At 41.4% G+C, this 16,671-nt stretch overlaps 1 protein-coding gene across 4 annotated transcripts in view; it reads right to left on the bottom strand.

The window, feature by feature from the left end:
• Positions 1–14,245, bottom strand: part of LOC124134868 (cytoplasmic dynein 1 heavy chain 1-like) — a 97,165-nt gene extending 82,920 nt beyond the window's left edge. For all 4 annotated transcript variants that reach the window (XM_048403802.1, XM_048403804.1, XM_048403803.1 and 1 more), the window contains exons 1-12: positions 13,929–14,245; positions 8,883–8,982; positions 8,031–8,204; positions 7,353–7,608; positions 6,482–6,668; positions 5,525–5,745; positions 5,302–5,352; positions 4,163–4,332; positions 3,067–3,220; positions 2,174–2,265; positions 835–1,051; positions 281–367 (exon numbers count right to left, since the gene is read on the bottom strand). In XM_048403802.1, coding sequence (XP_048259759.1) covers positions 281–367; positions 835–1,051; positions 2,174–2,265; positions 3,067–3,220; positions 4,163–4,332; positions 5,302–5,352; positions 5,525–5,745; positions 6,482–6,668; positions 7,353–7,608; positions 8,031–8,204; positions 8,883–8,982; positions 13,929–14,157 — 1,938 coding nt within the window. In that variant the 5' untranslated portion in view covers positions 14,158–14,245. The remainder of the gene's footprint in view (positions 1–280; positions 368–834; positions 1,052–2,173; positions 2,266–3,066; positions 3,221–4,162; positions 4,333–5,301; positions 5,353–5,524; positions 5,746–6,481; positions 6,669–7,352; positions 7,609–8,030; positions 8,205–8,882; positions 8,983–13,928) is intronic.
• Positions 14,246–16,671: the final 2,426 nt, after the last annotated feature.

Raw genomic sequence — 16,671 nt, 5'->3', positions numbered from 1 at the left:
GTAGCTGCTTGTACTAGTCTGGTCTTAAGCCAATTTTATACTGCTAAACAACCGAGATACCATGCCGCAGTTTAACATGAATACCCCACACTGACACAATATACTGACTCCGAGCCGACCAGTCCTTGTTTTAGCCCCTTAATGCCGAATGCCAGACAGGGTAACAACATCTACTACCATTTAATGTCTTTTGGTATGACACAGCCAGGGATCGAACCACCGATGTTGGCTCTCCAGACTCTATCCACTAGACAAGCCTAGAAAGAGATGAAGCACTTACCTGTCTGGCCCAGATGATAGATCCAGACACTGGGGGCAGATCCCTTACTTTGCTCATTCTGCAAGCCTTGCTCTGGCCATACTGGACCTGAAATATTAGAAATGATGTCAACGTAAACTCAGTTTCTTTTCATACAATCTTTTAACTTCTAAAAAGATTAGGAATTTCTGCTATTTCACACATCAGTAACTTTACACCTAGAGTTTGTTTGTTTGTTTGTTGTTTAACGCCGCACTTAGCAATATTCCAGCTATATGACAGCTGTCTGTAAATATTTGAGTCTGGACCAGACAATCCAGTGATTAATATCATGAGCATCAATCCCAAAATTGGGATCGATGACATGCATCAACCAAGTCAGCGAGCCTGACCACCCGATCCTGTTAGTCGCCTTTTACAACAAGCATAGTCACCTTTTACGGCAAGCATGGGTTGCTGAAGACCTATTCTATCCCAGAATCTTCACAGGTCTTACACCTAGAGATGACGTCACAATGGTCAACCTCTCCCAGAGATAATTAGTGAATAGTAATGCTATACAGCAATACACCAACCTTGAACTTCTCGTGAAGGGATTCAATGTCATCTTTCACTCTCTGAATCAGCTGTGTCTGGTACTCTCTGATGGCACCTCGGATGTGAGGCCTCACAAACAGGGCATTGAAGCGGGAGAAGATGCGGAACATCTCATTGGCATTTCTAGCAGTACCCAGTTGATCCCTCAGACGAGCTGTGATCCTTGTTTCAACACGGTCAATTCTCTCATCGTACCTGTTCATTAAAAAGCATAACAAAACATCAGTTTTGTATTCTCTCAAATTGTATTTCATGACCTAAAGCAGGTGAGTGACGTTTATGCTTCAGTCCTCAATATTACAACAAAATCTGCAGTGCAGCTTCACACATGGACCCCAAGTGGGGACCACACAGGCTTCACCCATGGACCCCAAGTGGGGAACAGAGGCTTCACCCATGGACCCCAAGTGGGGAACAGAGGCTTCACCCATAAACCCCCGATCGGGGTACACACGGGCTTCACACATGGACCCCAAGTGGGGAACAGAGGCTTCACCCATGGACCCCAAGTGGGGACCACACAGGCTTCACCCATGGACCCCAAGTCGGGACCACACAGGCTTCACAAATGGACCCCAAGTGGGGACCACACAGGCTTCACACATGGACCCCGAGTGGAGAACAGAGGCTTCACCCATAAACCCCCGATCGGGGAACACACAGGCTTCACCCATGGACCCCAAGTGGGGGACAGAGGCTTCACCCATGGACCCCAAGTGGGAAACACACAGGCTTCACACATGGACCCCAAGTGGGGCACAGAGGCTTCACACATGGACCCCAAGTGGGGAACACACAGGCTTCACACACAGACCCCAAGTGGGGAACACACAGGCTTCACACATGGACCCCAAGTGGGGAACAGAGGCTTCACACATGGACCCCAAGTGGGGAACACATAGGCTTCACACATGGACCCCGAGTGGAGAACTGAGTGGGCCCCAGACATAACAATCCAGTGCCTTAAATATGAGGGTGGCCTATTTCCCAGGACATGCTTCTCAGTATCAACCCTTGTACTACTATCTTTACATATCACCACAAGCAAGAGGTATTGAGGATGTTTTCCATCCAAAAATATCCAAAGTGTTTTCATTAGAAGTATTGCCTTTAACAGTCAAATGTTCCAAACGTTATAACTCCAAACCCAAGATTCGGACATGATATTGTCGAATGCACCAGATAACAATGTGGAGACAAAATGGCAAAACAATTCTTATTGAGAGGTTTGACATGTCATGATGTTGCTAGTAATGAAAAGCTCTCGTGGACTACTAACATGTCTACCAGAAAGCAAGGTGCTCCCAGTACCCTCACCTCTTGATGGCGGCCTCCCAGGCATCCGTGCCCTCCTTGGTCACCTCCAGGACATCAACTTCCTTCACATTCTCGTACGCAAGGTTAACTTCCTGATGGAGGAAAACAGGAGGCATACACGTATTACAAGGGGTGTAACTAGATATAAACAGACGGTTTCAGCACTTTGATCATGTTAATCAGCTCAGTGTATTATTCCAAATCTCAACTTTTCCAAGTGGAAAATATTTAAAATATAATCCATAAGCCTTATATACTACTCAAAAGAAGCTATAGAACATCCCATTCTGTAGAGATGAGCAAATATGGTTTTATGCCGCTTTTAGCAATATTCCAGCAATATCAAGGCGGGGAACACCAGAAATGGGCTTCACATACTGTACCCAGGTTGGGATTCCAACCCAAGTCTTTGGCGTGACGGGCGAACGCTTTAACCACTAGGCTACCCGACCGCCCCTCTGGAGAGATGACAGATTAACCATAGTTATATGAAGGAGTCTGGCGTTCTTTAACTTCTTTTGAGTAGTATATTCATGTTGTTCAGGAGAAACAAAACAAATTCAAGTTTCTTGTACATGTCGTAGTTTAAAACATCCTGCATAAACTGCATCTTGAAAATAAAACAGGAAAGTGAAAATTTATACCAAGACCATAGCTGGTCATGCAGTTACCCGACCTTAGGTCACTGTTAGCTTTCCTATAGTGAGTGAGTGAGTTTGGTTTTACGCCGCTTTTAGCAATATTCCAGCAATATCACGGCGGGGGACACCAGAAATGGGCTTCACACATTGTACCCATGTCGGGAATCGAACCCGGGTCTTCGGCGTAACGAGCGAACGCTTTAACCACTAGGCTACCCGACCACCCCCAGCTTTCCTATAGCTGTATCTTACCTCAATAGCATTAGCATCAGCAGCCTCATCTACCACTGGCTCAGCCTTTGGTTCAGGCTCCTCAGCCATCGGGGTTCCGGCTCGGCCCTTGGCAGTTGAAGGTCGAAGTACTCGCATGATCACCTGACGAAGCTGCTCGTGCTGGCGTCGGAATCTAACATGGCAGGCAAATACTTACTTGATCATTTGTTTCTTGAGAACATGCCTGTCATCTTTTTGTATTTTCATGATAGACACACTTTCACATCGAATGCTAATTCTTAAAAATGTTGTATCATTGAATAATATACTATTTATGATCTTATGGATCAGAATTTGAAATATTTATTGATTTCATCAAACTCAAATAAAAGTAGCTTTATACCTCTTAATCATGTTAATAGATACTGAAACTAAATGAAAACACAATCAACTTTAACTCAAAATCAGTGAGTGAGTGAGTGAGTTGGTTTTAACGCCGCTTTCAACAATATTCCAGTTATATCGCAGCGTTTCAGCTTAATGTGGGAGGGAAGCCCGAAGCGATGCAGGTCTCAGACGTTTACCACTTCGGTGAATCCCACGAGCACGGGTATGGTGCTGACAAACCTAGAAACAATCAGGGCGAACTGGGATTCGAACCCACAATCATAGGTTTCTGTCGTGCCCAAGGGACTCTGCACAGCGACTGAGCCACCTGTGCCCCAAACTCAAAATCAATAACAATGTGTTCTTGTGCTCACATCGAATGGGACCGAACTTGTACGTTGACATCAAGCCTAAATATCCAGAATTTAATTTGATTCTTGTGGCCTATTTTCTTAAATATTACAAAAAGTCAAATATTTCATTTTCAAACATTTTCAAAGTGTCCCAGTAAAGCATGGAAACTCAAAGAGTGACAATTAGGAACATGTCACAAAAATCTGAACTATACTCGAGTTTCCTGACCTTGCCATTTACCTCCATTAGAAGAATGACCCGACATGCAAGCGGGAAAAACAAAATCAGACCTTCTTGTTGCCTCATCTAAATAAGTTATGCAAAAATATTATAAAATGTTATTCCTGTCTGTTTCCCTGCTAACAACTGCTGACGACATTAACATTATCCTCACTTTCTCATATGATCCAGTCTGGCCTGCAGTCTCTTGTGAGCTGGGTTGACTCGCCACACCATCCTCAGGTGCTCCTCTCTCTTCTTCTTCACCAGGTCTCGCAACATCCCCTGCAGCTTGTCATACTCATCATCCCACGTTCCAAACACATCGAAACATGCACTCAGCACCTGCACATTGCAGACATAATAATCATAAACCACATTCCAGAAGTGGTAAAGTGAGTGAGTGAGTTGGGTTTAACGCCGCTTTTAACAGTGTTCCAGTTATATCACAGCGTGTCAGCTTAATGTGGGATTAAAGCCCGAAGTGCTGCAGGTCTCAGACGTTTACCACGGGTATGGGTATGCTGACAAACATAGAAACGTTAACATAATCGGGGTGAACCCGGGATTCGAACCCACAATCATAGGTTTCTGGCGTGCCCAAGGGACGCAACTCTGCACAGCAAATCACGGCGCCCCCGTGCCCCCAGAAGTGGTAAAGTGAGTGAGTGAGTTTCGTGTAAATTGTAATGCTTGATGTGGGAGGAGAGGCCAAGGTGATGCAGGTCTCAGCTGTTTACCACTTTAGTGCAACCCCTGAGCATGGGCATGGTGCTGACAAACCCAGAAACATAGTTTGGGCGGACTGAGATTCAAACCCACAATCGTAGTTTTTTGTGTGCCCAAGGGATGCAACACTAAATATATATGAACCACCAGTCTCCCAGAAGTTGTAAAGAATTCCTAGATACTATTTTCATTCAGATGCTAATCTAAGTAAGCTCTTACTACTCTTGAGTGAGTGAGTGAGTATGGTTTTACGCCACTTTTAGCAATATTCCAGCAATATCACGGCGGGTGACACCAGAAATGGGCTTCACACATTGTACCCATGTCGGGAATCGAACCCGGGTCTTCGACTGAGCTACCCGACCGCCCCCTACTACTCTTGAACTCAATGTACAACGTAATTTGTTCCATCAGTCCACTTATATACAAAAGGCCATAGCTCCATACCCATGATCTGTTAATCTTGAATTTATTAATTTTGATGATGTTATTCAGAAATTATCCTGCACCCATTTAAACTTAATCATTTAAAAACAGGTTGAAGCTATATGTAACGGAAGCTATGTATCTGAAAAAAATTCTTACCTTCTCAAACTCGTCATACGGAATATGCATCAGTCTCCTTGTTCCGAGAACCTAAGATAAGAAACTTGATTAAAACAAAATAATATTTTCACAGAAAACTACAACACATAAATCTGAATAATGACACTGCAGAATTAAATATACTGAACTAAACAATTGGGACCAGTGAACAAACGCATTGCTCACGTGTAATTCTGAAAACATCTCGGTAAATTAGTCTGACCTTGAGCAGCTGTGAGCTGAGATCCCTGGAGATGGCCTCCACTAGCCTCAGAGCTCTCTGGATGGGGTACTTGGTAGGTCGGATCTTTCTCAGATGGAGGAATATGCCCTGCAGAGCTGTTCTAATCCGGTCCAGCTCTGTGGCTGACAGAAGGTCATTGATAGGGAAATCCTTCATCAGCTGGTTGTAGTCATTGACTGTGGCCATTGCCTGCTTCAGACCTGCACAGAAAGTTTGTTTGCTTGTTTATTCTGCCCGGGTTTCCAACAGGGCGATCATACAAATATTACAAAAGATTTTTAAATTTTTTAAAAAGGAAGCAGTTGTTTTATTCTTTCGTCTGAATTTATTCAACTTCAACTTATACCCTCAGCACGAGATGACGCATATTTCTTCATTCTATGCATGCATTTGTCAACCGCTTATGTGTTTGTTTGTTTAAAGTCGCACTCAGCAATATTCCAACTACATGATGGTTCGAGGGTGTCAACCACAGTATTAGCCGATATATGTTATCTTGATAAAATTATGTTTGTTGATTAACGCCACACTCAGCAATAGTCCAGCTATATGACGGCGGTCTACAAATAGCCATTGACATCATGAACTCTGATCTATGCAATTGGGGTACAATGACATGCATCAACCAAGTCAGCACGTCTGACCACCCGATCCCAGTAGTTGCCTCTTACAACAAGCCTGGATTTGCTGAAAACAAATTCTAACCTGGATCTTCATGTGCATGCGTGTCGATGATCAAGGTAATAATGCGAGCGAGCTCAACTTCCCAGGAGTCTTGTCTGATACAAGACTTTATCATATCAAAGGATATCCTTGTACACTGCTTCACAGGTTTCATGATAATTTGCATTCAGTCATCATTGACAATGTAGGAAAATAACTGGAATTTCTCAACATTTTGTGAAAAAGGAACAGTATGAAATGGCCACAACATACCAGTGTCTGAGTCGAAGCTGACTGTGGCATGAAATCTCTTGCCATGCTTGAGGATCTCAAGTGTGAGCACCACCTCAAGACTCTCGCGCTTCTCCTGAATCCTCAGCAGTGCCCTCTCCAGGTTCAGCCAGAAACTGATTTCCTGCAGCGCAGTTCCTGAGGCAGGGTCACGATCTAGCTTGGTCACCTAAACATTAAATCAAGGCCATCAATGAAAGTGAATGGAGCAGTAATATACTACTAAAAAAGAGTTAGGGAACACCTGATCCTTTCATATTAGACTTAAAATTATATAAAAGAATTGGTTCTTGAAAACATAGTGCAGGCGGGCAGTGTTCATTTTTTTCAGGTGGTGGTGGGGTGGGGTGGGGTGGGGTGGGGTTGGGTTGGGTTGGGTTGGGTTGGGTTGGGTTGGGTGGGGGTTGGGTGGTGGTAGTGTGGTGGTAGTGTGGTGGTAGTGTGGTGGTGTGATGGTGGTGGTGGTGGTGGTGGTGGTAGAGGGAGTTGTTCAAACTAGTATGTAACAAATAAACAGTTGTGTACAATCAACCTGGGAAAGGGCCTCTCAACATAAATGTATTCCTTGATGAGTAAATAATGGAATACAGTATTGGACTACCGTTGGACTATTTAAGGATTTTTTTGGTTTTTAAAAAAAATGAATATAATCACAAAACGGGCGGCGAACTTTATGATGAGATCCAAGACTATTATTTTTTTTTTTAGCCTCACTACAGTTAATCTGTCATGGCATATTCAAGATACCTGAAGTTGGATAAAACCTCTGAGAAATGAGTTGGTGGTAGGAAATGTAAATCTTTACAAGTGGATAATGCACCATGCCATGAATGTTTCAATACTGGCCGCCTACCTTCTGAATCTCTCGGATCCATCTGTTGACACCACTCTGGAGACTGTTGAGGAACTGAGCATCTTCCACCTTGTCCCCAAAGTCTTCCACCTTGGCCTTGCGGCTCTCGTCACTGCACTTCTTGATGATGCCAGACACAGTGGGGTTGACAGGCAGTGTAATCTCGGGGATGTCGATGTTCTGCTGCAGATGAAGCAATCCCATCTCCAGCTCTGCGATCTTCTTCTCCACGGTGGGAGCCATCTTGTCACCATCCCTGGAGCGAAATCACATTAAGATAGATAATACCCATCTCAACTGTATTTCAATCAGATCATCAGTCCACTAGACTACTTAATTGTGATGAGGACATGTAAAAATCCAATAATGGCAGTCCTCATTGAGCATTTGTGGGCTATAATTCTGAACCAGTTCTAATTGCTTCCATTTTGCTTCAAATTGGAACTAGTGAGTGATTGAATGAGTATGGTTTTACACCGCTCTTAGCAATATACCAGCAATATCACAGCAGGGGGCACCAGAAATGGGCTTCACACACTGAATCCATGTGGGAAATCGAACCTGGGCCTTCAGCGTGAGCGAACACTTTTACCACTGGGCTACCCCACTGCTACAAGCAACAGATTCTTAATAATTGTAAAGTTAGCAAAATCAGAAAATATCTTCTAAAGATATTACCTTTCAGCTTTTCCAGTCTCTTTGATGTAGGACTTGAAGTATGGCCCCACGGCATTGGCCACATAAGCATGAAGGGTCTCGTAAGGGGAACCCTCGCTGAAGTTCATCAGGCGTAGTTGAGATGGGAATCCCTTGTCTCCTTCCACCACTGGACCACGCTTCAGCATCACCACACTGACAAAAACAAAAGCATCACATGCAACAGTTGTTATAAAAATTAAAATAATGACATAAAAATATTCATGATACTACCCATTGCTAACAGTGTTAGAATCTAAGGATATGGGTCATTTTATGATTTTTGTCATCAAAATTTAAAAAACCCTGTTGATCAATTCACTTTGATCTTATATTAATTTACTGATTAAATTAAATTGATGTAGGCTACAGGTAACACCTTCCTTTTGGGGGACAATTTGTTAAAGTTATCATCAGATTAATTGGGAAAACTGACAGCTGATCTGCTACAATTTTACCATGACACCTAAAATAGTTGTTGACTGGATATGGGTCAACAGCTAGTGCTGCACATGGTAACATTATACATGATCATGATGATATATTGTTTGTATCTTTATTAATGCCACACTCAGCAATATTCTAGCCTTAACATTGGCCTGTATATAATCAAGCCTGGACCAGACAAACCAGTGATTGATAGTGTGAATGACCCACACTGAGGGTACAATGACATGCCACCAACCAAGTCACAGAGCCTGACCACCCAATCCATTTGGTTGCCTCTTACATCCACGAGCAAGGTTGCCGGGGACCAATTCTTATCCATACTCCCCTTTGGGATACAGCCTTGGCTTGTTACATGTGTTAATCATTTTAATATTGGCATTTTACCTGCTCATCTTGGAGCTGCTGAAGCGAACATCATTGGTGATGATGTAGGATGCATTGCTCTCGCCCTCCCCTTCCCCTCCTCCTTCTGGCACCTCTTCCTCTGCAAGGGCAAGAAACACACACGTGTAAGCACTAGAAAAATTCTAGATAGTTTTTATATTTGTATACTTATTCTGCATTAAACCTTAATGCATATTACTGCTTGTTCTTGACAGAAAAGAGCTGTGTGAAGATCTTGCTTGAAGAAGTTGTTTCAACTAGCTGAGAGGCCAACCCTATCACACAGCTCCCACGTTTCCAGGGTAAGTGATGTCACGGATCATCACTTTACTCTTGTCACTTGCTGAGTGAAGACCTGTTTTTCTTATCTGCTCATAAAACTCACGTGTTTTGCTTCTTGAGTTGATGTTTCTTGTGCTTGTGCTGTGCACTCGGTTTGTATCTTGTACTTTCTATATGTTAATAACTTGTGCATAATGTTTTCTTATCTTCAAGCAAGATCTTCAAACAGATCTTTTCTGTCAAGAACAAGCAGTAATATGCATTAAAGAGTAATGCAGGATAAGTAAAAAATAGATCACACTCACACAGCTTTATGCAGGATTAACGGACTATTAAAGACTAGTTTCCACCCTTGCTGTACTCGGCTGGAATTCCGGAGTTACATTTTGGCTGGATTAACGAGTCTATGCATAGTCCAATTAAAATTACATAACGAACTAGACATCAGGTTCGTAAACAACATGGATTTCAATTAGCAGATTTCAGTTGACTGCAGGATTTGTAAAGCAGGTGTACTGTCAACTAGGCATCAACAGATATTTTGCAAAGCCTTTCATGTTTTTAATGAAGGTGCTCAAGTTATTTGATGCACTTTGTGCGGTAAGGCCCGTTTTATTACAAAATTGTTGGTTGGTTTTGTTGTTTAACGCCGCACTCAGCAATATTACAGCTATATGACAGCAGTCTGTAAATAATCATGTCTGGACCAGACAATCCAGTGATTGATATCATGAGCATCGATCCACGCAATTGGGATTTATGACATGTATCAACCAAGTCAGCGAGCCTGACCACCCGATCCCGTTAGTTGCCTTGTACGACAAGCATAGTCACCTTTTACGGCAAGCATGGGTTGCTGAAGACCTATTCTACCCCGGAATCTTTATGGGTCTATTACAAAATAGATCTTGAATATTGATCCCAATGAGTTGTAGAGGTGTAACGATACGGGAGGGTCGCGATACGATACGTATCACGATACAGGGGTCGCGATACGATACGTATCACGATACAGTGTTTACTGGTACAAGCTAAGCCAAGTTGATGTCTTTCTGCTCTCTAAAAGATGTGACAAGTACAGTTGGAGAATATATAAGGTGTTTATTTACTGTTATAGCATCTTGTCAGCAATACAGTATGTTTTACTGAAACAACAAACTGGCTTTGAAACTGTTCAACGTATTTCATGTTTAAAAGTACCGTATTTTCTTGAGTATAGTGCGCACCCTCCTCTAGCGGGTTCAATATTTTGGAAAAGAAATTTGAATATTATGCGCAGAAAAAAAATACACCGTACCCCTTCAGCGAAGTCTGGCAAACGAACGGGTGATGAGAGACTTCGTCAGTACAAATTCGAAATTTGAGATAAAAAATCACCAGGCATGTTGATTACACCGTTTAAATTGTATTTTTTGTTCAGCTCGGCATTGTTTTATATCCAGGGATTAAGATTACCTTGTGTATTTTCTCGTAAACTAAGCCGGACACAGCAACCAGCTGTACACACGTTTTCTTGGAATCTACCGGTGATTCCGTCAAGACACACCAAATGATATAACTTAACAGGATTTTAATGCAAGGATCGGCAAAAGTTGTATCTGAAACTATTTTTTTATCAGCAATAACATATTCCAATATCTTGTTAATTTAGATGCAGCTTTTACTAAACATATTTAAAATAATAATAACCCTAAGCGAAGCAGCTGATCGCTATTGCCGGGTATTATTTTTAACATGGAACCAGTCTGACCAGTCACCGTCAAGGCTCCCGTGCACGTGATCGCGAGATTTTCTTGTTGACATAGAATCGTCCAACAAAAACAAATATGGCTTTTAACGAATCAAAGTATGGCATTTATGATATATGTATCCATTCTCTGTCAACAAGAGTTTGTTTCAAGGCGTCAATAGCGGTAACCTGACCGTGGTTGCTGTTAATAACGGTGAGTTGTGCGATCTTCCGATCGCTTCAGACACGATTTCGCCGAAATTAATTAAAACAATATTAAAAGGAATTTGGAATAAAATTAATGAAATAAGTTACAAACATAAGTCCAAATATACAAAGAACACTTTTTCTAGCCAGACAGTGTAATTACCTGAATAATTTGCGAACTTCAGTATGGATTTGTTGACATGGTATTTCTGGTGTTACGTGCTCAGGGTAATGTCTTTCCATGGGGGAAAAAACATCAAAACTCATTAATTCGTGTATAATGCGCACCCCCTTCTACGCAGCTGTTTTTTTGTGAAAAAAAGTGCGCACTATACTCAAGAAAATACGTAAGTAAAACTGTGTTATGAAAATATCGTATGTATCGCGATACATGCTTTCCAAATCGATGCATCGTATCGTGGGCTGTGCATCGGGATACAATACTGTATTGCCGTATCGTTACACCACTAATGAGTTGACTGGGCACCATCATTTTGTTTGAAGCAAATGCAGGTGATATGAGAAATGGAATCTGATTGGTCAACAGAGACATAGAAGGGACATAACTCGTAATAGCCACTTGTTTGACAAGGGTGGAAACTGGACTTTTAAGGTCAGTTAACTCCCTTGCCTCAGGAAGATGGGCCCAGAATGATATTTTATAGATTTTCTCCAACACAAATGGCCGTCATTCTGGATTCAGTGTTTAGGGTGAAAGTTAAAAGCAGAAACTTTGGGATTAATAAATGTTCCATATGTGTACTCTTGGAATGAAAAAAAACCAACCAAGATATTAATCAAAATGTAAAATTAGACTGGTGAAATGTGAACTGTTGTGCAATATCATATCTGGGCAGTGGCTTTTAACTGGTGAAAAGAGCTGCATATTAATAGCATATTGTTATCTAGTATCACATCAATGATCCATTATGAGCTTTCTGACTTGCAATGATAGAAACTAACACTTGTAGTCCACTAGTCCTTACAATGATAACATATAGCAAAACCCTTAAAAATGGCAAATGTCTACTAGTCCTTAGGATACCTTAACTATTGGGCTGCTTGGCAAGGACTACAGGACTAGGGCCAATTTCTAACGCTGACTTGCAACCAGACATGTGACTTTACATTTGGTCACATCTTCCAATGCAGTTACCCAACCCTAAATTAAATATTTATAAAATAATGAAACCATGTTCATTCTCTATGTTACATTAGTTTAGGTTTATGGTACAATTCTACCAAACTAAACAGGGAAACTTATCGTGCAGAAATACTTTATTATATTACCTACGAGGGCAAATAAATCAGGGTTCATAATAATCATGTGCTCTAGGGTCATATCACGTCACGAGACGACAGTGTATTGTTTCCATCATCCGGATGGCATTGTTGACGTCATTCGAATCTTATTGTGACGTGATGTCGGAATGACATCACACTAGAAACGACGTTATAGCTGAAGATTGTTGAGGTCATTTGACAAATTGTGGTTCTGCTGCTGTTGCGACTTGCTGTCCTTATAGGTAAACATTAAAATTTCTTTTTGTATGTGGACATCTTCTTCCGTAATAAATAGAACATTATATTTGTGTTCATGTCACACTATGTTTACAACACTCGTGCCTAAATTCCGGTATATCCCTTGCTCTCGCTCAGATAATACCAGAATTTAGAGTGAGTGAGTATGGTTTTATGCCGCTTTTAGCAATATTCCAGCAATATCACAGCGGGGGACACCCGAAATGGGCATCACACATAGTACCCATGTTGGGAATCGAACCTGTGTCTTCGGCGTAATGAGTGAACACTTAAACCACTATGCTACCCGACCGCCCCGGGAATTTAGACACATTGATATTGTGCAATGAACATGGGCAAATGATAACACTGAATGTTTCAAACTTCATGCATAGTCCTGATTATTATCTTGTAATAGGTATCCAGGTTGATACTACCTGGCACTTATCTGATGAAGAAAATTAGATATGATAGCAGGGAACTCAAATGGCCTGATAGGATTGTAATATTGTATCATCAGGCAATCATGTGATCTGTCACACATGCTGGTAATTAAATGTGATATATGAGTGCATTAGGCTTATAGTGTACATACTTGTACTCATGCACATCCAGTTCTGCAAAAACAGAGTTCAAAGATAAATTTTGTGGTTTATGCTGACAGCCTGACATGTTTATATACAACCGATGTATTTTTCCAGAATTTAATTGCCCATAATTAAGGGTGCATTATTTTTTAAATAAGTCTTGTGTACATTGATCAGTCGGAAGGGGTGCTAATTGGGATTGTTCACTATATCAATATATTCTTCATTATATAAGCAAATATTGCCATGGGTGCTTATTATGTCGAAGACAGTATTTGGGTCGGTCCTGAGTAGGATTACCCGAACCCGTGGTTAGTCATGTAATATATTGTTAAATTACAATAACAATAAAAGTTGCTTATGTCTGCAATTCTTTCTGAATTTTATACGTTTGAAGAGAGATATAACTTTAGTCGACTTCATTGTAAGCATGATCTGACCGTTTTATACGTTAATGTAAGGTGCATAACTCTTTAAAGACCTACAGCAGGTAGGGGAGGGGTCAGGTAAGGGGGGTCGAGTACCGGCGTTGTAAATTTGGACTCTAAATGTATAAAATGCGCACTAATTCAACAGGTCGTATTGATTATGCAGCCATGTAGTGTGGGCAAATGTCACCAGACAAGAGCAAATCCATAAATTATCATAATGAGTCATCGTCATTTCGTGGTCGAGGGGAGGCATCCTGGAGCGGCGTTCTAAACAAGCAAACGGCCATACCTTTAATTGCGACTCTCTGCACCAACAATGCTGGTGTTTGGACATCGCTGAGGAACTTCTTGACAATCTCAATGTTATTCTTGTCTTGCACCGCTTTCTGGAGCGAGCGGAGATCTGGGTCATCATCCTCGAGCAAAACAGGCACGACGCGTCGTATGTAGGCGACAAATGTTGATATGTCTGCCACTGACTGGACCGACTGGGGTTCACCCTCAGCCGTCTCAGACATCTTTAGCTCTGGATTCACTTGCACCTGCGAAAATTATAGTCGTCTTCCTCTTGGTGATCTTCCTAAACCTTGCCAGGATGGCCGATGGAAAATTATCTCATTTCCGGTGTAAAGAGCATTTAGAGTAGTCTCCCTTGGAAATTTTCCCCAAGCTGTTCACGTGCTAATGTATAAGCGCGACATGCGTGGCACGAGGTTCCTGAAAAAACCCCAACAAATATCAGATAACATGTTTGACTTCCACAAGTATTTCCTCAGTCATTTTTGATTGAACTTCCAGTTTTGCTCTTATAATATAATCACAAATAAGGTATGCATTTGTGATATAACCAGACACTATTACTTTTACAGTACTTTACAAAAAGAAAATACATCTGTGACAAAAATGTTTTTTGATAAACCGTCAACACGATTACAATGCAAAAGTAATTTGAGTTTATCGGAGTATTGATGCCAAGTTCCGGCCAAAGGGGTATTCGTGTGAATAAGACACAGGAACTCGTTATTGGTCAATAAATAAAAATATATACCCCCTATATGTAAGTAGAGAGGGTATATATTTTTATTTATTGACCAATAACGAGTTCCTGTGGAATAAGATTATATAATTATTTTACATTAGTATTGAAACCAGCTGGTAACGCTTTGTGACACAAGGTATAGAGATTGTATGACATTCACATCTCAGGAAGGACAATGTAATCTAATGTAAAAATACAAATATTACAAAAAACTTTTATTTTTTTTAAAAAGGAACAATTTTATTCTTTCTGAATTTATTCAACTTCAACATGCACCCTCAGCGCGAGACGACGCACAATTCTTCATTCTATGCATGCATTTGTCGACTGCTTATGCGTTTGTTTGTATGTTTGTTTAACGCCGCACTCAGCAACATTCCAGCTATATGACGGTCGTCTGTAAATAATCGAGAATGGACAACACAATCCTGTGATTGACATCATGAGAATCGACCTACGCTATTGGGATACGAAGACATGCATCAATCGTCAGCGAACCTGACCACCCGACCCCGTTAGTAACACATTTATTTGTAGAAAAGTAATACCTTTAGTGATAACATAAAACTCTCGATATCAATGAATGTTAAGTATTTATTAATATCACAGAAAATGCTCTTAGATATCTTAAGATGACTATTGTTATCTCTAAATTGATATAAGGATATGATTTGTAGCTATTCGCAAATAAAGTATCGTATGTGAATCAATTTTATTTCGTAGCAAATAGAAAGACTTCTTGACATTTCAGCGCAGTAAATAGGCTTGTAAATTAATGTTGTTTTACGCCGCACCAGTCAGTTATGCTCAAGCTACATACACGTACACAACGGAAGCCCGTCAATACTGAAGACTGGGCGGGGCAACGCAGGGATTAAGAGCACGAGTCGGGGTACACACAATCGTGTTACATTGTAACAACCTGCCCCTCACTTTATAGTTGGCTATTAGAAAATGTCTTCAGCAACCCGTGCTTGTCGTAAAGGGCGACTGCTTGTCGTAAAAGGCGACTTACAGGATCGGGCGGTCAGACTCGCTGACTTGGGTGATGCAAGTCATCGTATCCCTTGCTCATGATGGTATCACTGGATTGTCTGGTCAAGACGCGATTATTTACAGATCGCCGTCATATAGCTGTTGCGATATTAATTATGATGAAACTGATTTGCTCTTGCGTATCTGCGAATATTTGAATATGTCTTTCATTATTCATTGCCAATATCCTACCTATATGCATTCATTTGTCGACTGCTTATGTGTTCATCTCAGGAAGGACAATGTAATCTAATGTAAAAATACAAATATTACAAAAAAACTTTTATTTTTTTTAAAAAGGAACAATTTTATTCTTTCGTCTGAATTTATTCAACTTCAACATACACCCTCAGCGCGAGACGACGCACTATTCTTCATTCTATGCATGCATTTGTCGACTGCGTATGTGTTTGTTTGTATGTTTGTTGTTTAACGCCGCACTCAGCAACATTCCAGCTATACGACGGCGGTCTGTACATAATCGAGAATGGGACACACAATCCTGTGATTGGCGTCATGAGAATCGACCTACGAAATTGGGATACGATGACAAGCAACAACCAAGTCAGCGAGCCTGACCAACCGATCCCGTTAGTCGCCTATTACGACAAGCATGGGTTGGTGACGACAAATTCGAACTTCACGGGTCCCCTTCGGTTATCACCATTGGCCTGTCAGCACCACACTGTGGTCACTGGTGGCACCGGGACTGTCCTACAATTAGCGGACATGCCATGATTTAACCGAAATACTGTTCGAAGTGGCGTAAAACCTAACTCACTCACTGTAGACCGCAGTCAACGATTTTGTATATACAAAGTACGGTCAACTTCGTTACCATACATACATGGAAAGTAACGTGACACGCGGACAGGTCCTGACCATTAATATTCAGCTATTAACGTATCGGATACTGCCAGAGTGAAAAACCCATCAATATGTATAAACATCTCCCTGA

The sequence above is a fragment of the Haliotis rufescens genome, unplaced genomic scaffold (assembly GCF_023055435.1).
Source record: "Haliotis rufescens isolate VD_foot unplaced genomic scaffold, xgHalRufe1.0.p SCAF_3, whole genome shotgun sequence".
NCBI lineage: Eukaryota > Metazoa > Mollusca > Gastropoda > Lepetellida > Haliotidae > Haliotis > Haliotis rufescens.
The sequence above is the reverse complement of the archived record's forward strand: the minus strand, read 5'-3'. Positions and strand labels throughout refer to the sequence as shown.